At 37.7% G+C, this 26,076-nt stretch overlaps 1 protein-coding gene and 1 non-coding gene across 2 annotated transcripts; both read right to left on the bottom strand.

Annotated features, from left to right (window-relative positions):
- Positions 1 to 209: 209 nt before the first annotated feature.
- Positions 210 to 317, bottom strand: LOC122744890. Its single transcript, XR_006355226.1, has one exon. It is a non-coding gene; the product is annotated as a U6 spliceosomal RNA (small nuclear RNA).
- Positions 318 to 23,034: 22,717 nt separating this feature from the next.
- On the bottom strand, positions 23,035 to 23,970 carry LOC122739407 (olfactory receptor 5V1-like). The gene has a single exon (XM_043981165.1). It carries the CDS (start codon positions 23,968 to 23,970, stop codon positions 23,035 to 23,037), a length of 936 nt encoding a protein of 311 aa, XP_043837100.1.
- Between the last annotated feature and the right edge of the window lie 2,106 nt (positions 23,971 to 26,076).

Raw genomic sequence — 26,076 nt, 5'->3', positions numbered from 1 at the left:
AAAGTTGTTCATTCAAATATGTGTTGTAATCTTAAGCAAACAAACCATTCTTCAGTCATTTAAATCATTATTGTATAGATAATCTTGACAAATTTATTTTGAATGAGGTTCAACTATTATGTGGGTGGGCAAAGAGGGTTAAGTGACTTGCCCAGGATCACACAGCTAGTAAGGGTCAAGTGTCTGAGGCTGGATTAGAACTCAGGTTCAAAAATATGGAAAGCTTCACGAATTTGCATGTCATCCTTGCTCACAGACCATGCTAATCTTTCTCTGTATTGTTCCAATTTTAGTATATGTGCTGCCAAATTGAGCACAATACAGATGTTTTTTGAGAGCCTTTGCAATGTTCTATGTGATGATAATATAGGACCAATTTACCTAAATAGAAAAGATCATAATCATAAGATTTTGAACTAGGCATGAAAAAAGAATAAAAATAGATAAAAAATAATCAGACTAGAATAAATCTATCCCACTTTCCTAATTTTAAAGTTTATAAAAATAAGCACCAAAGAGTTTAGGTGATTTTCCTACGTCATATAAGTAGCAAGTGGCAAAAGTGGGAACTAAACTCAGGTGTCTGACTCTAAATATATGATTTTCCCACTATTCCTTTCCTTCATCTTTTATATTTCCTCCATGTGTGCTATATATTCTGTATTTCTTATCTAATTCATTGAATTATGGTCTCTATACTCTGTTATCCTGCATTCTGGATGATACTTTGAATCATTCTTAGGTTTTTAGTTACACTCTATTAAAATAGTTATTGTATACTTATAGTATAAATATCATTTCTGCCTTGATCCAATTGTTGCTCCAAGAGACCATGCCTAATGCTATTTTTTGTAACTCTCATGTTCTTAAAAGACATGACCCAGGAAATATATTAGAAAAGAGCAAGGTATTACAAAGGAAGAATTTAAGGATGTCATTGGTACATGCAAATATTAAGAGACCTAAAAATATTTTATAGGAGGATTTGGACAAGAAAGATAAAAGATAATATTAGAACGTGTGCTTGGTATTTGATTTGAATTGTGGGATATCTTGATAGTGATAAATTGATATAAATAGATTCACTTAAGTAAATTCCATTCAGTATCTAGAGCTGTGCTTCACACACAATAGGTTGCTGATAAATGGTTGTTGAATGAATGAATGACTAGGTAAACAGAAATTAGGAGGCTATTTGTGAGATAAGGTTTATTGATACATTTTAATTTTATTTTCTTCCTGTCTGTTTACTTTCAGTTATGAAATAAATGGGAGAGGAAAGGGAGAAATTAGGAAACATCACTCTCTTTTCCTTGGGCTCTGTGAGTATAAACAATGCTGGTTCAAGGAAAAGTGATAACAACCAGGAGGAAAGCAAGGTGGGTAAGTCATTTGGGATCTAGATCCAGGAAAATGTGGAGTGACAGGGAAGTCAGGTTAGGACTAAGAATTGACTTGGGAGAGGGTTGTGAATATGTTGGCATAAAACCCTGGCACCAACAGAAGGTATCTAGGATGTATTTGGTGTTCTCATGTTCTTATAATGAGGACACTGGGGCAATAAAGATATGACAATGGGATAACCCTGGAGGCTGAAAAGAGACAACAGTAACAGAAAGCCCCTAGAGAAGAAGGGACTAATGAGTCCCTTTACCTTTGGTTTCTGCCAAAACTAAATTTTTACTATTGCAACCCATTAAATATCTCCACAGTGCCCTTCAGTGGTGGGTTGTGACACAGAGAAAGAACTGTATGTTATGTTTCTTTTTATTTCCTTCCTCATAGCCCCTTGCTTGAGGCCAAAACTCTTATCTTTGAAGATCTGCAGCCACTATGGCTTTGGATCATGAAAGATTTTCTAAGATGAATCAGAGCTGGGATTGGAGTCTCCCTCTGGAGGTGAATGTGAAGTCAAGGGGTCTCTTGCAGAGGTGAGTGAAGTTTATATGTCATATGTGTGTGTGTGTGTGTGTGTGTGTGTGTGTGTGTGTGTGTGTGTGTGTAAGAACCTGTTTTGGAACCTGGAGCTGAACTGGATCTCTGTCTTCTCTCTCCTCATTCCAAATCTGGCATCTGAGGAAAAGAAGAATTAAGGGGGATATGATCATTGTCTCTAAATAGATGATGGCAGCTATGTATATGCATGAATGTGTACATTGACTTGATTTAGAGATCTTGTCCTATACACAACAGTTATTTTCACTGTGTTTTTTGTTTATTCTCATCATGAAAATCTGAAGTTGGAATCATTAAGTGTCCCATAAGAAGGTGTTTCTTGTTGCATTTGGGTGCATGAAGGAGTCAGTCCTTTGATTTTTTTTGGTCTCTCTATGAAGAAACTATTAGCCCATTCTCCAATTTATCTGTAAATTCTTCATATTTTTCTTGCTTTTTTGATGTATTTTAGTTTTGTTTCATTTTCCCAGCATATATGTTAACTTAATCAAATGGGACATAAAACTAACATTTCTATAATCTACACATTATTAATGAATTACTATGTATACATAAATCAGTGTCTGGACTGTGTATAAAAATTATGTTTCTTAGTATCTTCTGTCTAATTTTCCAACATTCTGACTTTGTAACCACATACTGATATTGCTCATATAGGATTATTTAAGACTTATATACTCATATAGCTGGTTATAGTTAAATGAGACAATGAATCCAGGTCTGACCAGAAACCCAATGACCTTTCTACTACAGCACAGTTGACAGGATTACCCAGAGGAGTTCATTTTCCAGACACCAGCTCCAAACCATTTTTATGTATCCTGGCCACCCTCCATACCTCCTCCACATAGGAACCTCTTTTCTGCTCCTGGAACTATTGTTGGCGCTGAAAGATGTGCAACTTTATTTTACCTGTAACCAGGCTTCCCCTACACTCTGGCCACCAACTCTAAATCATGGTTCCATGGGCATACCTCACCTCTTCCCAGGTCTTCCTTTTGTATTGTTCCCTCCCTCCCTTTAGAGTGTAAGTGCATTTAGATCTGGAATTATCTTGTTTGCTTGTATTTGCAGTTGTATCTCCAGCACTTTGAACAGTACCTGGAAGGTAACAAGCATACATAATTCTATCTGTCTGTCTGTCTATCTATCACTCTATATCTCTAGCTAGCTAGCTAGCTAGTTATCAGTACATCTCTTATGTATCATTTAATTTCCATTTAATTGACCACATATCATATGAGAAGGCTTTCAATTCTTTCCTAAGCCAGGAAGGCTAGGGAATCTTGGAAACCCAGAGTCCAGGAAAATACTAACAAAAACTCAAATAAAAGGGTGGTACCCAAAATTTCTGGTGTTCAAGGCTTTTGGACAAGAAAAAAATCTTCAGGAGACTACCCTGGGAATTATTTAAGTCAGCTTTTTGTCTTCCTGCTGGGGCAATCTTTTTGGCTTGAACTTGCAGTGAATTTCTTTTAAGCCAAGGAGGGCTGTACAAAGTCACCAGCCTTACTCTCTCCTGCAGTACCATCTGGGTCTAGTGACAAGATATGCATCAGGATAGCTGGAGATGCTCTGATTCAGTGGGAGACTTTGACATTTTTAAGCTGAGTTCATTCCCAGGTATCAGTTGCCTAAGGCAGTGCCCAATCAGTGATTAAAAACTAGGTTCAAGTGAGGCATGAATGGACTTCTTTACCTAGTCAAAGAAAAATAAATAAATGAATGAGTGAATGAATGAAGAAGAAAGGAGGAAGGAAGAGAAGAGAAGAGAAGAGAAGAGAAGAGAAGAGAAGAGAAGAGAAGAGAAGAGAAGAGAAGAGAAGAGAAGAGAAGAGAAGAGAAGAGAAGAGAAGAGAAGAGAAGAGAAGGAATGGAGGATTTAGATTTATAGAAAGGTGCCTGCAAATGAACCACAAAGTTACATAATTCAATAAAATTTTAGCAAAGCCAAACACAAGGGAACCCAAACACAAACTTGGGTGGAGCAACCAAGAATGTTTGTAATGGTTCAGGACCTTTGTAGTAATCTTGAGCATTCCAAGAGTTATTGGAGTCAGATGACATTCTGTGTGCAGACAATCTTTAATACATGTGGTTGTATTGAAACAGTATCATATTTTTTGGAACAGTATGATAAATTATTTTTTTGCTACAGGTACAGTTTCTAGGAAAAAGGAACAGAGATTCCCGCTTTGTCCTTACTAGACCTCATCTTCAATGTTGTTGTGTTCTCTTCTGTGTGGCACAGTTTTAAGGAAAGGATTGATAAATTGGGGAATGTCTAGAGAAGGGCAACCAGGATGGCAGAGACCATTGACTTCATGTCATATGAACAAAAGGGATGAAGTTATAAGGAGAAAAATTTAGGCTTGAAGTGAAATATAACTTCTGACAATTACTGTTGTCCAAAATAAAAAAAAAAAGGCTGCTTTAGTAAGTAATAGGTTCTTTCTCCTCAGAGGTCTTCAATCATAGAGCAGAAGGATGACTTCTTGTGGGGTATGCTCCTAATAGTGGGAACCCATTTCACATATAGGTTGAATTGGTCAATTACTGAAGTCCTTTCTAACCATCAAATTATGTAAATCTCCCTATTTAATCAGAATAAGTAAATTTTTGTCATATAAACCATTGACTCCAGGGACTTTATTAAGTACGAATTTAAGTATTGGGAAAACTAGAAGAAAAGAGAAAGAGGTATAGTCCTACTTGATAAATTCTTGAATATTAAGTGATATTGAAACATAGAACTTCTGTCTATCCTCTGTAAAGGAGAAAAGAGGTGGTTAAGGCAATTTTGAATAATTATGTATAAGTAAACAATTGAATAATTTATCTAGAAAGGGTTTCCCCTCCCCACCAAAGTTAAAGCATTCTAATAAGGCCTTAATCACTAAACTGTTAGGTATCTAGTAAGTTAATATGCATATTTGTTAGATTACCTTAGGCCAATGGTATCAAACTCAAAATCTTGTGGGTTGCATGTGAACATATAAAACCACATATATTAATATTATGTATGATTTATTGTATTTTATTTATTTTGTTAAATATTTCCCAATTACATTTTTATTATATTTATCTCTGATTAAATGTAAAAATGATTTTAACATCTATTTTTAAAAGTTTGAGTTCCAAAGTCTTTCCCCCCACTTTAAGAAGGCATGCAATTTGATATAGATTATACATGTGGAGTCTTGCAAAACATTTACATATTAATCATGTTGTAAAAGTAAACAGACAATGGGGCAATTAGGTGGCACAGTGGATAAAGCACCTGCCCTGGATTCAGGAGGACCTGGATTCAAATCCAGCCTCAGACACGACACTTATTAGCTGTGTGACCCTGGGCAAGCCACTTAACCCTAATTGCTACCTCCCCCACCAAAAAAGAAAAGAAAAAGAAATCAGACAGAAAAACCTCAGGAAAAATAAAGTAAATAAATATGCTTTAATCTGTATTCAGATACCATCAGTCCTTTCTCTGGTGATAGATAGCATTCTTCATTATAGGTTCTTCAGAGCTACTTTGAATCACTCTATTGCTGAGAATAGCTAAGCTTTCGCAGCTGGTCATCCCACAACATTGCTGTTAATCTGTACATAGTACATTTCACTTTGCATCAGTCACATTAGTCTTTCCAGGTTTGAGAGCATCCTACTCATTTACTATATCATGAAAACATTCCATCAAAATCACAATTTATTCAGCAAATCCCCAACTGATGGGAATCCCCACATTTTCCAACTCCTTGCCACCAGGAAAAGCTGCTATAAATACCTTTTGTACCTATAGGTCCTTCTCCTTTTGGTTTTTAAATTTCTTTTTGTATATATATCTAGTACTGGTATTGCTAGGTCAAAGGGTATGCATGGTTTTATAGTCCTTTGCAAATAGTTCCCAAGTGCTCTGCAGAATGGTTGAATCACTTTACAACTCCAACAGTGCATTGATATCTCATTACTCCTACATCTCCTCCAATATTTGTAATTTTCTTCTTTTGTTCTATTGGTCAATCTAATAGGTATGAGGTGGTATGCCAGAAATGTTTTGATTCACATCCCTCCAATCAGTAGTGTTAGAACCATTTTTTTCATATGGTTAAAGATGCCTTTGATTACTTCATCTGAAAACTTTTCATATCTCTTGATCATTTATTAATTGGGAATGGCTCTCATTTATAAATTTGACTCAGTTCTCCATGCATTTGAGAAATGAAGCTTTTATCACAGAAACTCGATTCAAAATTTTTTCATATACTCTGCTAACTGAATTTCCCTCCATCCTATTCCCTCCCCAATGCATTTATTCTATTCTCTATCTCCTGTGACCTGGTTCCTTCTCAAAAGTGCTGCTTCTGACTCGCCCTCCCACGATCTGCCCTCCCTTCTTCTTGTTATCCACCTCCCTCCTACTTTCCTATAGGGTAAGAGATTTCTATGCACAATTGAGTGTGTATGTTATTCCCTCTTTGAGCCAATTCTGATGAGAGTAAGGTTCACAGACTTCTACTTTCCCCCATCTTCCCCTCCACTGTATAAGCTTTTTCATGCTTTTTTAAAATGTAAGATAATTTACCCCATTTCATCTCTCCCTTTCCCTTTCTCAATGTACATTCCTCTCCCATACCTTAATTAATTTTTTAGATATCATCCATTTATAATCAACTCAAACCTGTGTTCTCTGTCTATATACTCTGTCTATATACTCCTTTCATCTGCCCTAATGATGAGAAAGTTTTTTATGATTTGCAAGTATCATCTTCCCATGTAGAAATGTAAACAGTTTAGCATTTTATATACCTTATGATTTCCTTTTTCTGTTTACATTTTCATTCTTCTCTTGACTCATATTTCAAAGTCAAATTTTCTATTCAGCTCTTGTCTTTTCATCAAGAATGCCTAAAAGTCCTCTTTTTATTGAATACCCCTTTTTTTCTCCCAAAGGATTATACACAGTTTTGCTGTAAGGGTGATTCGTAGTTGTAATCTCACTTCCTTTGCCCTCTGAAATATCATATTCCAAGAACTCTGATCCTGTAATATAGAAGCTGCTAAACTTTTGGTTATTGTGACTGTGGCTGCCCATTACTTGAATTGTTTCCTTTTGGCTACAATGAATATTTTCTCCTTGACTTAGGAGCTCTGGAATTTGGGCATAATAATCCTATTTGGGATCACCTTCAGGAGGTGAGCAGTGGATTCTTTCGATTTCAATTTTACCCTCTGTTTCAAGAATATCATGGAAGTTTTACTTGATAATTTCATGAAAGATGATGTATAGGCACTTTTTTAATCATAGCTTTCAGGTAGTCCAATATTTTTTGTGGGAGTCAATGAGGGTTAAATGACTTGCCCAGGATCACACAGCTAGTAAGTGTCAGGTGTCTGAGGCCTGAATTTGAATTCAGGTCCTCCTGAATTCAGGATTGGTGCTTAATACACAATACCACCGGGGTGCCTCCAGTCCAATAATTTTTAAATGATCTTTCCTGGATCTATTTTCAAGGCCAGTTGTTTTTCCAATGAACTATTTCACATTGTATTCTATTTTTTCATTCTTTGGTTTTATTGCTTTCTAGATTTCTCATAAAATATTTAGCTTCCATTTACTCAATGCTAATTGTTAAGGAATTATTTTCTTCAGTTAATTTTTGTGCTTCTTTTTCCATTTAGCCAATTCCACTTTTTAAGGCCTTCTTCTCCTCAATGGCTTTTGCTGACTCTTTTACTAGGCAAAAACTTCTTATTTTTTAAGGTATTTTCTTCAGTATTTGTTTTGTCTGCTTTACTAAACTATTTACTCTTTTTTTATGATGTTCTTTTATCACTCTCTTTATTCTTTCTGTTTTTCCTCGCCCTCTTTCACTTTATTCTCAAAGTCTCTTTGAGCCCTTCCATGACCTGAGACCACTTCATATTTGACTTAGAAGCTTTGGATTTTAGACCTTCTGAGGGTGTGTTTTGATCTTCCTTGTGACCATTGTAGCTTTCTATGGTCAAATCTTTTTCTGTGGTTTGCTCATTTTCCCAGCCTATTTCTTGCCTTTGATCTCTTTGTTCTCAACTTTTGTTTATACAAGCTTTCCAATTTCAGATTTTTTCTCTCTCCCTCCCCTCCCTCCCCCCTCCCCTAGATAGCAGGTAATCTGATATAGGTTATATATATATATATATATATATATATATATATATATATATATATATATATATATATATATATATATATATATATATATATATATATGTATATATATGTATATGTATATGTATATATACATAATAACATTAATTAGTCATGTCATAAGAGAAAAATCAGAGCAATGATGAAAAACCTCAAAATGGAAAAAACAACAGCACCAAGAACAAAAGAAATAGTATGGTTCATTCAGCATATATACTCCACAGTTCTTTTTTTTTTTTTTTTTTTGGATTTGGAGATCCTCTTCCATCATGAGTTCCCTGGAACTCTTCTGTACCATTGCATTGGTGAGAAGAATATAGTCCATCACAGTAGATCAACACTCAATGTTGATGATACTGGGTACAATGTTCTTCTGGTTCTGCTCATCTCACTCATCATCAGCCCATGCAAGACCCTCCAGGTTTTTCTGAACTCTTCCTGCTCATCGGTTTTTACAGCACAATAGTATTCCATTGTATTCATATACCACAACTTGTCCAGCCATTCCCCAATTGATGGGCATCCTCAACTTCCAATTCCTTACCACCACATATAGAGCAGCTAGAAATATTTTTGTACATGTGGGTCCCTTTCCCCTTTCCATGATTTCTTTGGGAAAAAGACCCAAAAGTGGTATTGCTGGGTCAAAAGGTATGGACAGCTTTATCGCCCTTTGGGCATAATTCCAAATTGCTCTCCAGAATGGATGGATCAGTTCACAGCTCTACCAACAATGCATTAGTGTTCCAATTTTCCCACAGCTTCTCCAACATTTATTAATTTCCTTTTTTGTCATTTTAGCTAATCTGATAGGTGTCAGGTGGTAACTTAGAGTTGTTTTAATGTGCTTCTCTCTAATCAATAGTGATTTAGAGCATCCACCTCCCTTTTCCTCTCCTCCCCATAGACTCCCTTTTTAACCCCTTAGTTTTCTTTGTATAATCACATCAAAGACAATTTATATTTATACCCTCTGTGTAAAGTCCTTCTCTCTGCCCAAATACATTTACAGTTCTTAAGAGGTATGAGTATTATCTTCCCGTGTAGGGATATAAACAGTTTAACCTAATTGAGTAACCTTTTTTTCCCCTCTGTTTACCTTTTTAAACTTCTCTTGAGTCTTGTATGTTAAGATTGAATTTTCTATTCAGTTCTGGTCTTTTCATCAGGAATGATTGAAAGTCCCCAATGTCATTAAATGTCCATCTTTTCCCCTGACTGATTCCTGGTGTCTCACGGATTCCTTATCTTCCAACTGACCAATTTTAATTTTTAAGGCATTGCTTTCTTCAGTGAGATTATGCACCTTTTTTTCCATTTGGCCAGATGAATTTTTTAAGGAATTGTTTTCTGCAGTCAATCTTTGTGCTTCCTTTTCCAAGCTGCTAATCTTTTTTCATAGTTTTCTTGTTTGCTTTCATTTCTCTACCCATTTTTTCTTCTACCTCTCTCAATTGATTTTTGAAATCCTTTTTGAGCTCTTCCAGGAAGGCTTTCTGTTCTTGAGACCAATTCACCTTCCCTCAGGAGGCTTCACATGTAGGCAATTTGAGGGTATTGTCCTCATCTGAGTTTGTGTTGGCTTCTTCCCTATTGATACAGAAGCTCTCAATGGAGAGGGCTCTTTTTTGCTTCTTACTCATTATTGCAGCTTATTTATTTATTTTTTAAGTTGAGGTCTCCTCTGGGGGCACCAGGGTCACTGTTTTGGGCTTCTTGTGCAGGGTTATAGGTGCTGTGTTACCGGCTTTTTACTCTGAGGCCTTTATAGTGTGTGCAGTTCGCCCCTCTGCACTTCCTGTCTAAGAGCGCTGCATCTGTGTGCCTGGTCGCACCTATCCTGTTCGTGGCCCTACCGCTGGCAACTTACCCTCTCGACTGGTGCAGGTAGGTTTTTCCACTGTCCTTCTTGGCCACCAGATTTTTTGAGCCAGGTTCCAGGAGCCTCTGTTGTTCAGCTGTGGCCCGCAGCTCCTGCTGATTTGCCCCAACCCCCTCGGCGCTGGGCTGCTGCCCTGCGCTGCACCTCCTTTTTGCCTGAGTCAGACCGACCTTTTCCTGAAGTCTTCTAAATTATCTCTGGTTGGAAGACTGTGTCTCTCTGTCCCTTTGCAGCTTCTGTAGTTTCAGAATCCGTCCGGAGGCTTGATTTAAGGTTCTTTTTGAGGGAACAGAAGGAGAGCTCAGGCAGCTTGCTGTTTCCTCTCTGCCATCTTGGCTCCGCCCCCTGAACTCTTTGTTAAAGTCGGGCTTTGCTTCCAAAGTGGAGGGAGTACTTTCCCAAGCTTCAAAGGTTTTACATAGCTGTTTTCTGAGATACTTCTAGGGACCTGTAAATTTTTAGTGCTCCCAAGGTGCTATGATCTAAGGAGAGGTGGGTTTGCTACTCTCCTGGACTGTGCTCTGGTCTTTGAGCAACCATAAGCCTTCTTTTCTCTCCTAGAAATGTGAGTAAAGTCACTGTTCTACTGTGGCCACCAGCTCTTGTGTGCTAGTGCTCTTTCTCACCCTGAGTTTCCTTCCAGACCTGTGACCTAGGATCTGAGTATAGGCAAAGTAACAAAGTCCTACCTCAGTGCTGACAATGAGAGACCTGTAATCTCTTTCTGACCAGTTGTTCAGTCCCTTTACTGTCTGTAGGTTGAGACTCTGAAAGCAGTGGCTGCTGCTTATGTTCCTGTGGTTCCCAAGACTTGTTTCTGGCTTGCTGGGGCTTTGGCTGGGTCTGTCCTAGTGCAGCCTGTGCTTGCTATTCTCCACACTCACCTTGGTACAACAGACCTTTCCTGCTGACCTGCTAAATTATTTTAGGCTTGAAAATTATTTCACCATGAATTTTTGTGGGTTCCGCTGATATAAGAATTACCTTATGACAGGGCAGCTAGGTGGTACAGTGGATAAAGAACTGGCCTTGGATTCAGAAGGACCTGAGTTCAAATCCAGCCTCAGACAGTTGACACTTAACTAGCTGAGTGACCCTGGGCAAGTCACTTAACCCTCATTGCCCTACAAAAACAAAAGCAAAAACAAAAAAACTAAACAAAAAAAAAAGAATTACCTTATGAAATTGTTTAAAGGTGTGCAAAGGGGTTTTGGGGAAAGCTCAGAAGAGTTGCTGCAGGTCCTCAGCCATCTTAACTCTGCCCCTCTCCCAAGTACATTTTAAAATGGCTACAGTGGCACTTGAAGTGCAATGATTCCCAATGCGTAAGTGTTTCTAACACTAAGTCTTAGGTTAAATCAATGGCATATTAATAAATGAATAGAAGCCACTTCTACATCTTAACTTTCCTGACTCACCTCCTACTTCTAAGTCCTTCAATCTGACTTCTTCTAATCCCACCCCTCTAGTAAAATTTTTTTTTCCAAGTTGATAAAGCTTCCCTTTTGATATTTTATTTTTCCCAATTACATGTTAAGGCATTTAAATTTTTTTTTTTTAGTTTTGAGTTCAAAATTCTACCTCTCTTTCTCCCCCTGCCCAAGATGGTAAGCAATCCAATATAATTTATACATGTGCAAGCATGTAAAACATTTCCATATTAGTCATTGTGCATATGACCTGAATAAAAAAAGAATGAAAATGAAAAATAGCATGCTTTACTCTGGTTGTAGACAGTATCAGTTCTTGTGATCATGTCTTAATAGCCAAATCCTGAGAGAAAATAATGGGATTTGTCAATGGTCAAAGGCCCCAACCAGATGAGATTGATCTAGATTGATTGAATTAAGTGAGACTGACTGAGAGTGGTTGACTAACCCACTTAAAGATAATTAAATTGAAACCACACTTGGCCAGCCCTTAAGAGGGTACTGTTCTCAGAACCTAAGGACTTTGAACTCAACAAGGAGACCACCCTCAAGTCCAGTGAACAAATGGATTTGGGGGATGCTAACCAGTTAGCTTGAAGGACAGCCTCTTCCAGGGGAGGGAGGCAGAAAGGAGGAAGTGCTGCTTGTTCTCTGGCACTTTCTCTTTCATTGCTGGAACCTCATGTTGGTGGCAGAAGGTAAAGAGAAGAAGGAGGCCAAGTTGAACTCTTAGGGTAGATAGGCTTTGCTATCTTTCTGAACTCCACATGTTCTCTCTTTACTCTTTAATAAATTCTTAATGCCAAATTTGTTGCTAAGGCTTCTAATTTATCATATGCCTGTCCCTTTAAATTTTCTAATGGATCTCTTCAACCTCCTAAGTACTTTAGTCTGGTTAATCAGCCAAACAGAGGTTAAGATCATGTTTACACTTGGTCCATTTGAATTTGAATATTCTATTCCTATTTTTATTTTTATTTAAGGCCCTTTGCTGTTCTCTTTCTTTTCAACTTCTCAGTAGTTTCATACACTATTCATTACTTTCCCTCCCCAAATACTTCCTCTTTCCTTAACATCCTCCTGATTTTTTCACAAGGATTTCAGTTCTCCTCCCATTCATATGACCATTATTGCTAAGTCTCCTTTACTCAGTCAGCAATCATGCCCTGTCTCCTAAGTGTGGATATTCTTCATAGTTTTTTTTTCCTGTACTCTTTCTTATTTCTTATATCCAGTAATATTCAATTACTATATTTTGTTTAATCAATCTTTAATTGACCTGTTACTTTCCAGTTTTTTCCTACAACAAAAACTGCTGCTCTACATATTTTTGTACATATGGGTCTCTTTCTTGTCTTTGACCTTGTTCAGGGTAAATAAATAGTATCAGTACCACTAAAGAAGATGAAGTATCTGAAAAAAACAAGAGCAGAATGCAAGGATCTTCCTTCGACAACTATAGCTAGGGAAAAATTCCTCATTTCAGATACATAAAATTTAAATTCTTTCATAAAACAGCCTCAATTATGCTACAAAGTGGTTAATCAGCAGAAATGTTTATAGCAATTTCTCTGGTAAAGATTTAATATATATGTAAATATACACATAAAATATAATTGATAGAAATATAAGCAAGAACCATTTCTCAAAAATGAACAGGAAGTTTTCCCAAAACCTCCAAGCCACAAACAACCATGTGAAATTAGATCCAAATCACTAAAGATAACTACAAATTAAAAGTGAGTTTTACCTCACACTTATCAGATTAGCAAAGCTTAAAATGTTATGTTTTCCTTGGTCTATAGTAAGGAAAGAATACTAATAAATTGTTGGCAGAGCTATGATCTGGTTCTACCATTCTGGAAAGTAACTTAGAATTTTTTTTTAAAGACAAATATTTGTATGTAATCTATGACCACCAGGTTACCAGATAGGTATCAGGTTGTATGTACCAGGCATATATTCCAAGGAGACTGTGTGTGTGTGTGTGTGTGTGTGTGTGTGTAGGGGGGGGAGACATCTCATTTACAATAATGTTTATAGCAACACTTTTTGTAGTATCCAAGAACTGGAAGGACACTGAGTATTCATTGATTGTAGAATACTTAAATAAATTATGGTGTATGAATAAAATAGAATATTGCTGTACAATAAGAAATGAACATGAAGAATTCAGAGAACCTAGAAAGTTTACAACATGTATCCACTTCCACAATCATTATTTTTATTATTTGTTTGTTTGTTTGTTTTTGCAGGGCAATGGGGTTTAAGTGACTTGCCCAGGGTCACACAGCTAGTAAGTGTCTGAGGCTGAATTTGAACTCAGGTACTCCTGAATCTAGGACCAATGCATTATCCACTGTGCCACTTAGCTGTCCCCCCCCCACAATCATTATTTAAAATACAAACAATAACAATTTAGAAAGACTTCAGAATTCTTAAGCCTTGCAGTGAACGACCAATCATATGACTTCAAAGGAAGTTAAATGTGAATTATATCTCCAATCCTTCAATGAAGCATACATTTTCTTCCATCAAGAAGCTTCTCATATCCTCTACAAGGCCATGATCATCAGAAGATTCTTTGAATTTTTGTGTCATTTCTGTCAGGATCCAAAACAACAGGGCTCAGATTGAATTAAGGAAAGCAAATTGCCCAGTTTACAGTCAATATCACAGAGAAAATTTAGCTTCATTAAAAAACTGCTTTGAAGCCAAGGAATGATCTCTTTCCTCGAATTGCATTTCATTAAGCTGAGCTGAAATTAAAGTGATGCAAGTATCTGGCCATCAATGTAAAGATTTTGTATCACTGCTCTTTAGATATTTAAGCACAACTTTTGATTTCTTTGCTTTGTACTAATATCCTTCATTTATACCTTTATTTATCCTCAGTCCTGAATTCTAAATCAGCCCTAAGACCAATGGTAAGAGCCCCCTAAACCTTTCAGAAGGCTTAATTTCCTAATATGTAAAATAAGGTAGTAATAGACCAGCCACCTATTTGACAGTGTGGTTGTAAGAAAAGCACCTTGTAAATCTGAAAGTGTTACTGAAGTCTGATTTGCTTTCTGACAGGGAGCTACAAAAGGATTAGAGACCCCCAATAAAGCAGAACTTTAAAATGACTTTTTAAAACAGAGAGGTGGCAGTAACAAACTCCTTTCAATGCCTCCTTTTATGGAGGGAAGATTTCCTGTCAGCTGCTCACTTGAACTCCCCCATGATAAGCTCATCACTTGAAATCCCATCGTCTTAGAGACACATTCATCTTTAATATTCAATACATCAGTAGCCTCTCCCCTCAGATTAGGAGTGGGGTGGGGAGAAGGGCTGGAGGGTGGAACAAGGAACTCCTCCCTTTGTGGAGAGCTTTGCCTTTTCCAGAGAATCTAGAATTTCCATGAGCTGTTTGGCTGGATTTGCCCTTGTGGAATAAAATTGTCTTCCCTTTCCCCTGGTCTTCTTTCCATGAGCATTCTTTTTTGCATTTGTATCTCCAGAGTTTAGCATAGCGCCAAACAGCATAGTTGTCCAGTAAGGGGGAGGAGGGATTTATTTGTTTTCTTCTGTCCAGTGCATTTTGCATATGAGGAAACAAGCAAACCGGTTTGAGTGACTTGTCTATGGACACACACCTTGTGCCTGAGACCAAATTTGAACTCAGAACTTCTTGACCCAGGCTTGGCACCATAACCAGTGCAGGCTAGATTTAAGCACATAATAGGTACTTTAATGTTGAGTGAGTGTGGAGCATATCAAGGACAAAGAGAAACTTGGGTTTCAGCAAAGTCAGGGTACAAGTTCATGGCCTCAAAGAAAACATTTAAAAGAATCCTCTTTTTCATACTCTGCTGATTTCCATATCTTTTGTGGACATCATAAGAAGTAAAATTAAAATAAATTTTCTAATGAAACAGTTAAGGAATGTATTAGTTTCCATTGAACTAGAACTATGATTTCATTCATATGGAGGACTACATCTGGGAAAACTGTATCAACCAAACACAGCATCAGCAATCTAGAATTTAGGAGATGTATCAGTACAAGTAAGAAGTCTCCACTAGAGAGAAAATGGATGCACCCAACACTTCTCTGACCCTTTGCCCACAAATAAAAAAGGATTATTACCAAAGCTAAGAAAGAAAATTTAAAAAGACCATTTCTATTTATTTCCTGTACATCTCCTCAAGGGAATGGCCTCTGAAAATATTATGTAGATTCGTCAAGTTCCTGTGTCAGACTACATCATAGTATAAAAAGTTGGACTAGAGGGGCTTCCCACAAGGAAATATCATAAGGAGGATTCTGAGCTACTTAAAAAGAGGAAAAAGATAGCCCCTAACCTCAAGGAGCTTACAATCTAATGGGAAGTCAAGATGCAAATGAATATACATACATGTGTATATATAATATATATGTATGTGTGTATGTGTGTGTATATATATATAGACATGAGATAGAAATAGTGATAGATATAGATATAAATATATCAAGCTATATACAGAAAAGGAAATAATTAACGGAGGGAAGGCTTAATTAAGATTAGTTAATAGGAGTTGAGAAAGGCTTATTGTATGAGCTGAGGTTTTTATTTTTGTTTGTTGTTTGTTTTTTGTTTTTTAATGAGGCAGTTGGGGTTAAGTGACTTACCCAGGGTCACAAAGCTAGTAGTAAGTGTTAAGTGTCTGAGGCCAGATTTGAACTCAGGTACTCCTGACTCCAGGGCCGGTGCTCTATCCACTGTGCCACCTAGCTGCCCCCTATGAGCTGAGGTTTTACTTGGGACCAAAAGGAAACCAAAAAGTTCAGGCATGGGGGATGGAATTACTGGTTAAAGGGCTGAATGCACCAAGTCATAAGAAAGCACACATAAGAATTTTAACTGATGCAAAGTGAAATGTACTTTATACAAAATAACAGCAATAGTGTAAAATGATCTATTGTGAATGATGGGTTATTTTAAGCAATACAGTGATTGAAGACAACTCTGAAGGTCTTATGAAAAATGTAATCCATCTACAGAGAGAGAACTTATGGTATCTGAATACAGATTGAGGCATAATTTTTTTGTTAGTTCCTTTATTTGAAGTTTTGCTTGTCTGTTTTCTTTCACAATATGGCTAATGTGGGAATGTTTTGCATGAATGCTCATTTATATCTTATATTGAATTGCTTGAGTTCTTGGGGAGGCAGTGAGGAGGGAAGGAGGGAGGAAGAGAATTTGGAACACAAAGGTTTAAAAATGATGTCAAAATTTCTATTTTACATCTAATTTGGGAAAATAAAATTCTAGTTATTGAAACACAAAAATAGAAGAATTTTAACCAATATAGCTGCCTTTTGTTTTGTCTTTGTTCTGGAAGTCACTGATTAGATAGCATTTAGACATTTCAGGAGGAACAAAGGAGTATAACGTATTATAATTTTTATTTCTATATTACTGTCATCAGTGACCTCACCTCAATGAAATTATGATATACATTAATTCAATAAAAATGGATTAAGTGCCTACTGGTGCAAGCTACTATTACTCTACTGAATATCAGTACCATGGAGAAATTTCAAAACTGATAGCTTACCTGAAAATTCATTTGATTTCCTCTTTGGAAATGAGACTCAGAGACTGTGCATCATCCTGTTGAATGGCCTCAATGGTGGCAATAGTCCTTGATTTGCAAAGCACTTTATAACTAATATTTCATTTTTCTTCTCACAACAAGCCTTGGGAATAGGTGCAGTCATCCTCATTTTATCCCCATTTTACAGGTGAGGAAACTGATTCAGAATGAAATTAAGTCACTTGCCCAGAACTACACAGATTATAAGTATTTGAGGCTGAATATTAAATCAGGTCTTCCTGATTCCAGATCCAGCACTTTATCCACCACAACACCTATATTTTATTTATGGATTGATGTTTTAGAAATAACTATAGGAGTCTCACTTATTTTATTTCTTCTGCTCTTCAACTCAGGCTCAGACTCACCAGCAATACAATAGTGGAAAACCAGACTGGCACCTCTGAGTTCCTTCTCCTGGCATTTTCCAGTCACCAAGAGATCCTGCTACCCCTATTCCTGGCTCTGTACCTGGCAGCCCTCCTGGGAAACCTACTGATTCTTGTTGCCATTGGAACGGACTCACATCTGCACACACCTATGTACTTGCTTCTGGTGAACCTGTCCCTGGCAGACTTATTCTTCACCTCTACCACAATACCCCGACTTCTCCATGCCCTGCTGACAGGAGATAGGACTATCACCCATTCAGGCTGTCTCACCCAAGTCTTCTTCTTCCACATGGTTGGCAATGTGGATAGCTTTGTGTTAGCTGCCATGGCATGGGATCGATATGTGGCTATATGCTGACCACTTCACTATGCTACTGTGGTAACCCTACAATGATGCTGCATGCTCCTGGGGACTGTGTGGGTGGGAACAGCCCTGCACTCTCTGCTTCACATATTCCTCACTGCTCGTTTGTCATTCTGTAGCAACTATGCCCTTCCACACTTCTACTGTGATATTTATCCTTTGCTGCATCTTGCCTGCTCTGATACCTCCCTCAACTACCTAGTTGTCCTAATTGAAGGAGGATCCCTCATCCTATTACCTGCTGCCTGCATTGTCACTTCCTATGTCTTCATTGGCTCTGCTGTGTATAAGGTCCGAGCAACTGGGGGTGTGCGCAAAACACTTGCCACATGTGGGTCCCATCTCTGTGTGGTTGGGCTTTTCTATGGGACACTCGTGGGTGTTTATTTACATCCCTCAAGCCAACTGGATACCCAGGGGAGAGATCAAGACCTGGTGGGCACAGTCATGTTCTCTGTGGTGGCTCCAACACTAAACCCTTACATTTATAGCCTGCAGAATCGAGAAATCAAAGCATCATTGGCAAGAATATTCATGCTGAAAATGAACTAGTGTGTCAAGATGAAGAAATAATAAGCCCATGCTACCTGTTGAAGGACTTGAAGCTCCTTACATGGACTTGTAGCCTCATTCACAGAAACATGGAATAATAGAATCCTAGAGTTTGAGAGTAGTAGCTCTGTAGTACAGCACATACCTGAAAGAGCCCACACTACAACATGTCTCACAAGTGGCCATCCAGCCTTTGTTTAAAACCTTATAATGAAGGGGAACCCAATACCAATGAAGGCATCCTATTCCTTATTTGAATAGCTACAGTTCTTAGGACTTTTTTCTTTACATGAAACCTATACCTGATTCTTTGCAATTTGTACCCATTTGTACTAGGTTCAGCTTCTTAAAGCTAAAAGAAGAAAGCCAAATTTCTCTTCTAGGGACAACTATGTGGTACAGTAATTAGAATGCCAGATCTGAAGTCAGGAAGACTCATCTTTCCCTCTCAGACATTTACTAGCTCTGTAACCATGGGCAAGTCACCTAATCCTGTTTGCCTCAGTTTCAACATCTGTAAAATGAGCTGGGGAAGGGAATTAAAAATCACTCCAATATTTCTGCCAAGAAAACAGAAAGTGGGGTCACAAAGAGTCAGGCATGACTGAAACAACTAAATAACAAAAATTCTCTCTTCCACATGTCAACTTTTCAAGTATCTTAAAACAGCTAACACATTACCTTTGAGTCTTCTCTTCTTCAGGAAAAAAAAAAAACAAAAAACAAAAAACATTTCCAGGTCCTTCAGATCACTTGAACTCAGGACCTTCACAATTCTGGTTGTCCATTCCAAGATGCCCTTTGGGTTAACAATGTCCTTCCTAAAATGTAATTTCCAGAACTAAAAATAGTATTCTGCATGTGGCCCCTCTAAGGAGTACATCAGAATACAACAGGACTATTACTTCATCCTTTCTGGAAACCAAACCCTGTTAATGAAGGCAAAGATTATGTTTTTGTTTTGTATACCACATTACACCAGGGATCCATATCATTCTTATCTTGTTCATTTTTTCACCTTCCCAGTTGTCAAACAACAAAAGACATGGACATATACTTTGGTTGAGAATTTGTGTGCAACAAAAGACTTTTTATTTCAGATTTGAGAGAATAAGGGAAAATTCAGCTCTGTAATTTCAAGTATACAGCATGTCTTCTAAGTCAGATTCATGTCATCTAACTCAAGGATCTCTTCATGATCTGTAACCCAACTTTGTCTTGCATTTCACCCTCTTCCTGATCCAGGTTTTCTCTCTGGCTTCCCCAAAAGTCTTTCCTTCTCTGTCTTTCATGGTTTGAATTAAATCTGCATGAGAAAAAGCCTTGTTACCTTTTCTGTGACCAGTAAGGGCTGTTTTTCATTTCCCACCTTGTACAAAATGGCTGTAATTTTTTTTTTCATTAGTGTTTTAACTTGTCAAGGATCTACAACTAGGCATTATCAATATTATCAATACTGATAATAATGAAAGTGGCCATGATAATGGGGAATAATGGAAAATCACTTGGGGGGATTCATATAATAATATTATAGATTTAGAGCTGGGGGAACATTAGAAATAATATAGTATTTATAAATGAGGAAGCTGTGGTTCAGAAAAGTTAACTGATTTGCCGAAGTTAATGTAGCTCATAAATGTCAAAGGTAGAAATCAAACCCAGATTTTCTGACTCCAAATATAGGTGGTGGGGATTAGCTATACTTTAATTACTATTGAAAATGAAGGGTCCTTATTAGTGATTTATACCCTTGATCTTATTTCTCTCCTCTGATTTCCCTCTTTTTTATTTCAAGAGGGAAGACTTCTCTTCATATACTGAATAGATAGGTGATTCTATATACTGTGCTGACCAAAATGCGAAAGCATAAATACCAGGGGAAGAAAAAGGTAGCTAAAGACATTCAAAATAAAATTCAATAGAGACAATATAAAAACGTATTTTACCTTTGACCACTCAGTTGGGCAGTACCTGGAAGAAGATATCATCTAACCATAACTCCCAGGTACTTAGCCCTAAGTAGATAAATGTATCATCCATCTCAATGTCAGACTGGATTTTGTATAGTCAAGTAGCTCACCGACCAGTGGAGTCTTGGATATCTAACCCCATTGTTGGGGCCAAATTCAATATGTGGAGAATTAATTGGGTGGCTCGTTGTAATATTGGGATTCAGAAAATAATGAGGGACCTCTAGGTTCAAAACTTCCTACCCTTTGAATTGCCTTTTTAGATATGTCTCCCAGGCCAATAAGAAAGGAGCTTAACAGCCTCTTTTCCACAAATGAATCAGATTTTATTACTGGGAATAAAATGCACAGCAAAGGTGAAATTAATAAAGTCAAGGACAAGGGAATAGAGAAAAGGAATTTTCTACCTTTTTCTCCCTCCCCCAAAGGGGAGGTCCTGCAAGTTATGTGGCTGAGACTGGTTCCCTGTTGATGATGCAGTCCACAGCCTCTGAGGACACTCCTTCTCAGGGTTAGACTAGGTTTAACAGGAGGGGGGGCAGGTGTGGCTCCAGATCTAATCACCTTAAGTGGGTACTTAGAAGTTTCTCATTCACACCCAATTCAAATACTATTGAGTCAATCAATTCAGCCCCCTGGGCATCTGCCAAGTTCCATGATTTTACCACATTTCCCCCTTTGTTTCTGACCTGTTGAACAGGCCCCTGGATCTTATCCTGGTTGATGGCCAAGCCATCATTGATGAGAGGAGTTAGCTATTTCTCTACATCCTTAGATGTAGTTTCCTTATTCAGTCCAACAAGGATTATGTCACAATGCCATGGTGGACTATCATTCCTTGAAGTACAATAAGGTCGGCATCCATTCCATCTGTTGGTGGCAGATTATAGCCAACTATGTATTGTTACATTGGATATGGAGGAAAATGCTGAAGCCAACCTCTGACCCATGACTATTCACATAAGTGCTTGGCACATAGAAGGCACTTAAATGTTTTTCAAACACTGGATGAACCGATTGGTGGAAAGTCATTTCTAGGGAGTAGGACACTTGAAACTGGGGGTATAAATATAGGAGGTAGCTCCTGAGATGATCATAGACAGAAGGTAGGGATTCTATGAGATAGAGGTGAGGAGGGAGTTCATTACAAGCTTGAGAATTGCCTATGCTAAGGCAGGGTGATGAAAAATAGAATGTCACATATAGGAAACAACAAGGAGACTGACTGGACTGAAATGAAGGGTTGGTGATGACAAGTACTCTTTAATGTAACTGTAAAGGAAGGCTGGAATCAGATAGTAATGGGTTTAAAAAAAAGAAAAAGAATGAAAAAAATTTTATTTTAGAGACAAGAAGGAGCATAGCTTCTTGGGCACAATAATCTGGTCGAACCTATACTTAAGGAATTTCATTTTGGCAGTTATATGGAGAATAGAGTGATGATGACACAGACTAAAGGCAAGCAGACAAATTAAGAGGTTGTTACAGTAATCTAAGTAGAAAGTGTTGAAAGTATGAACTTTGTAGTGATTCTTTGAGGAAAAAGAAAAGAACAAATGTTAGAAGTTTGGCAAGAGACAGAAAGTGAAGTATGATAAAGATTGACTCATTGAAGATGTCTCCAAAGCTGTAAACTGTATTGACAGAAAGAAATTGGAAAGTTAGAAAAAGAGATAGCCTTCTGGGAAAAGGAAAGGAAATCTGTTTTGGATATGTTGAGATTGAGATGCCTATTAGTCATACAGTTTGAAATGCACAGTAAGCAGTTGGCAATTTTGGCCTGACATTTAGACAAGGGATCATGACTGGAAGTGTATGACTGGGAGTTATCTGAGTAGAGGTGATAATTAAACTGAAGAGGATTCAGTATAGAGAAAGAAGAGAAGAGGACCCAGGACCAAACCCTGAAGAATACCTTTACAAAAAGAATCCCTACCAGTTCTAACAACATATAGAAATTATATTTTTTTTCTTTGAAATGGTAGAATGTTTTAGGAAAAAGAGCAATGCATTTGAAGTCAGAGGGCTTGTGACTGAAGTCTACATGTACTATTTTGATAGCTTCAGTCAAATCATTTTTGCAAGGCTTAGTTTTGTGAAGTAGTTAGAGTTGTCCCTAGGAGAGATCTCTGAATTCAATTCAACAAGTACAGTATTTATTAAGTTCCCCCTATGAGCTAGGCACAATGCTACATCCCAGGAAGAGAAAAAAAAATAGTCCTTTCTCTCAAGGATCTTACATTCTAGTGAAGGAATACATATAGACATATTGATAATTACCAGACATATGTAACTAATTTCTGGTGGGAGGATACAATTTCTAATATAATGGGCTATTCATAAAATAGTACAGGGATTCAGGGGGCACAATGGAAGGCTATGAAAGTAAAGAATGGGGAAACTGAAAGGATAAGACTGATCTAGATGAATGTGTAAGTTGGGAATGGTGAACAAGGAAGGGCATTTCAATCTACACACACTATAAGTCATAATCACAGAGCTTCTGAGTAAAACCATAGGGCAGGAGATTGGCACATCCTTCACAAGTAATAAAAACAATATCGATTCAGACTTCAGTTTCTGAGAAAAAGACAGAAGGTTTAGGTGGGAGCCTTGGGGTAGCATTATACACATGACAGTCCCTTTTTCTGCTAGATGATCTAGGATATGTGATGTGTTTTTATATGTCTCTCATTTTCCCTAGGAGTTTCAATAGTGCTATTTTCATCTCCTTGTTTCTCAGGCTGTAGATGAGAGGATTCATGGTAGGTGTGAAGGCAACATAAAACACAGTAATAATTTTGTCTTTCTCTGGGGAATATTGGGACTTGGGCCTCATGTAATGAGACATTACAGTCACAAAGAATGGGATGACAACCAGGAGGTGAGAAGAGCAAGTGGAGAAGGCTTTTCTTCGTCCCTGGGCAGAACGAATTTTAAGAACAATGTTGATGATGTGGATATAAGAGAAAGTGATGAATATGACAGGGGATAAAAGTGTAAAGACAGAAAGGATTTGTGAGACAAGCTCTGCCTGGGATGTGTCTGTACAGGAGAGATGGAACAGGACAGGCATTTCACATAAGAAATGATCGATAACATTATCCCTACAGAATGAGAGCTGGAATGTAGGTACTGTAACCACCACGGATGCCAAAAAGCCACCTATCCAACATGCAGTCACAAGCCTCACACACACAGCCCTGTTCATTATGACTGTGTACCTTAAGGGGTCCCGGATAGCAACATAGCGGTCATAGGCCATCACTGAGAGGATATAGCACTCTGCAACACCAAAGGACTGGAATGAGTAGACCTGTGTGACACAACAGGAATAGGAAATAGACTTTCTTTCTACAAAGAAGTGCCTAAGCATCTGTGGGAACACACAGGATGTATAATAGACTTCAATTATGGACAAATTGGAGAGGAAGAAGTACATGGGAGTATGAAGGAATGTGTTCATCACTATCAACAATACAATGAGCAGGTTTCCCAGCAAGATCATCAGGTAGATCATGAAGAAGAGAACAAAGAACCACATCTGAAGCTCAGGCCGAGTGGAGAGGCCAAGGAGGATGAACTCAGTCACTGAAGTGAGGTTGTTGCTCTCCATCTTGTTTATGAATCTACCGAAGGAACATGGAACTTTATGTTTATAAAGTATTTCATTATCTATCTTTTTGATTCTCAATGCAATTATTTAAAACAGTCAATGCATATTGGTTTTCTCTTAATTTTTCCCTTTTATTATGAACTTAACAATCATCCACAAACATAAATGTATGAATTTGTAAAGAACAAAAAAATGGATTTTGTATAAACCCATGATCTTCTGTTATATAAGAACCATATTACCATATTTTTCATCACCCCCTCCTGAACTTCATTCAGTTTTTCTTCTGTGCATTAAAACATTATTGATATTTTTTCTGTGTATTCTTTTTTCCCATTACCTCATCTTACTATGACTCCAAATAAAATTCTTACCTTGAAGCAGACAAGCAAAATAAGTCAATATATTGGCCTTGCAGCACAAGTATTATCCTACTTTTATAGAAGAGGAAACAGCCTCAGAAAGATCAAGTGCCTCCCTTTCAGTAACATAGCAAAGTAGTAGCACACCTGACCCTTCATCTGTCATCTCTGTGTCATCTCTCTCAAAGCTAGAGGAGAGAAAACTAGATATCTACTCCCTAGCTCTTATCAACTCTACCTCTCATGTGCTTATGGAGAACTGAGAAAGGTGATAGTAGTCTAGTTATCCTGTCAGCTTCTTTGGTCAAATAACTTCTGGAGTTTGGCATTCCATTTGTACACCAAATGTAGGGTAGGGGGTTCACCTTCGTTGTTAAGGTAGAGCTTATGCAGAGAAAGCAAGCCAGTGTAACGAAGTGTCTCAATAGGAAATCCTATCAGAATTGTTTGAAAAGGACATGTTGCCTAGAGAAGAAACAATTTATATGGAATGTTCAATTTCTTCAAATGCATGAACAACTGTTTTTTTAACAGCATTATTCTGTGTGGTTCAGGAGGGCAGGATCCCCAAAACAAAAAAACAAAAAACAAAAAATGGGCAGCTAGGTGGAGCAGTAGATAGAGTACTGGCCCTGAAGTCAGGAGTACCTGAGTTCAAATCTGGCCTCAGACACTTGACACTTACTAGCTGTGTGACCCTGAGCATGTCACTTAACCTTCATTGCCCTGCAAAAAACAAAGAGGGCAGGAGCCCTCTAGACAGTTTAAGTTTGATGAGGGCCTATTTTCAGATAAATGCAAGAAATCTTTAAAATGGTATAGAACTGGGGCAGCTAGGTGGCACAATGGCTAGAGCACCAGCCCTGGAGTCAGGAGTACCTGAGTTCAAATCCAGCCTCAGACACTTAACACTTACTAGCTGTGTGACTCTGGGCAAGTCACTTAACCCCAATTGCCTCACTAAAAAAAAAAATAATGTTTAAAAAAATGGTACAGAACTTAAATATAATATGTACCAATTAAAGGAGTAGGCTCCTGGTTAATGGAAATGCTCAGAGACACAGTGAGAGTCAAGAGTAACAGAGTTATCATTATAATAATTGACATTTATTTACTGTTTACAGATTAAGAGAGCTTTCTTTAAATACATTATATCATCTGATCTTCATGACAGTCCGGTGAGGTAAAGGCTAAAGCTATTATTCATTCCTTTTAATGATTGGGGACAAAGGCTGAGAAAGGTACCTAAAGCGCACATCTGAACATCATTACCTACTCGGTAAACTCCAGTGGCTCCTTATTATCTCTAGGATTAAATATAAAATTCTCTATTTGAAATTAAGCCCTGAATTACCACCTACCCCTCCCATCCCTTACACTTTGCAACTCACCAGGTATGTACTTGTCATCCAGTGACATTGGCCTCTTCATTATTTCACTGTTTCTCAAACAAGATCTTTCATTTCCCAACTCCTGGCATATTCAATGTCTGTCCCTCAGGCATGGGATATACTTTCTCCTCATTTCTGCCTCCTGGTTTCCCTGTCTTCTTTCAAGTCCTAGTTAAAAATCCTACTTTTTGCAGGAAGTCTTTCCCAATTCCTCTTGTTTCTAGAGTTTTCTATCCTGTATATAGATTAATTATACATGTATTTACATGTCTTACCCATTAGGTTACAAAAACTTTAAGTAAAGACACTCTATTTTACCTTTCTTTGTATCCCCAGTGCTTAACATGTGGTTC

The sequence above is a fragment of the Dromiciops gliroides genome, chromosome 2 (assembly GCF_019393635.1).
Source record: "Dromiciops gliroides isolate mDroGli1 chromosome 2, mDroGli1.pri, whole genome shotgun sequence".
NCBI classification, from domain to species: Eukaryota; Metazoa; Chordata; class Mammalia; order Microbiotheria; family Microbiotheriidae; genus Dromiciops; species Dromiciops gliroides.
This window is presented reverse-complemented; position numbering and strand designations above follow the sequence as displayed.

Coding starts and splice junctions, on each gene's coding strand:
- LOC122739407 (XM_043981165.1), bottom strand. CDS start 23,970: ATGGAGAGCAACAACCTCACTTCAGTGACTGAGTTCATCCTCCTTGGC.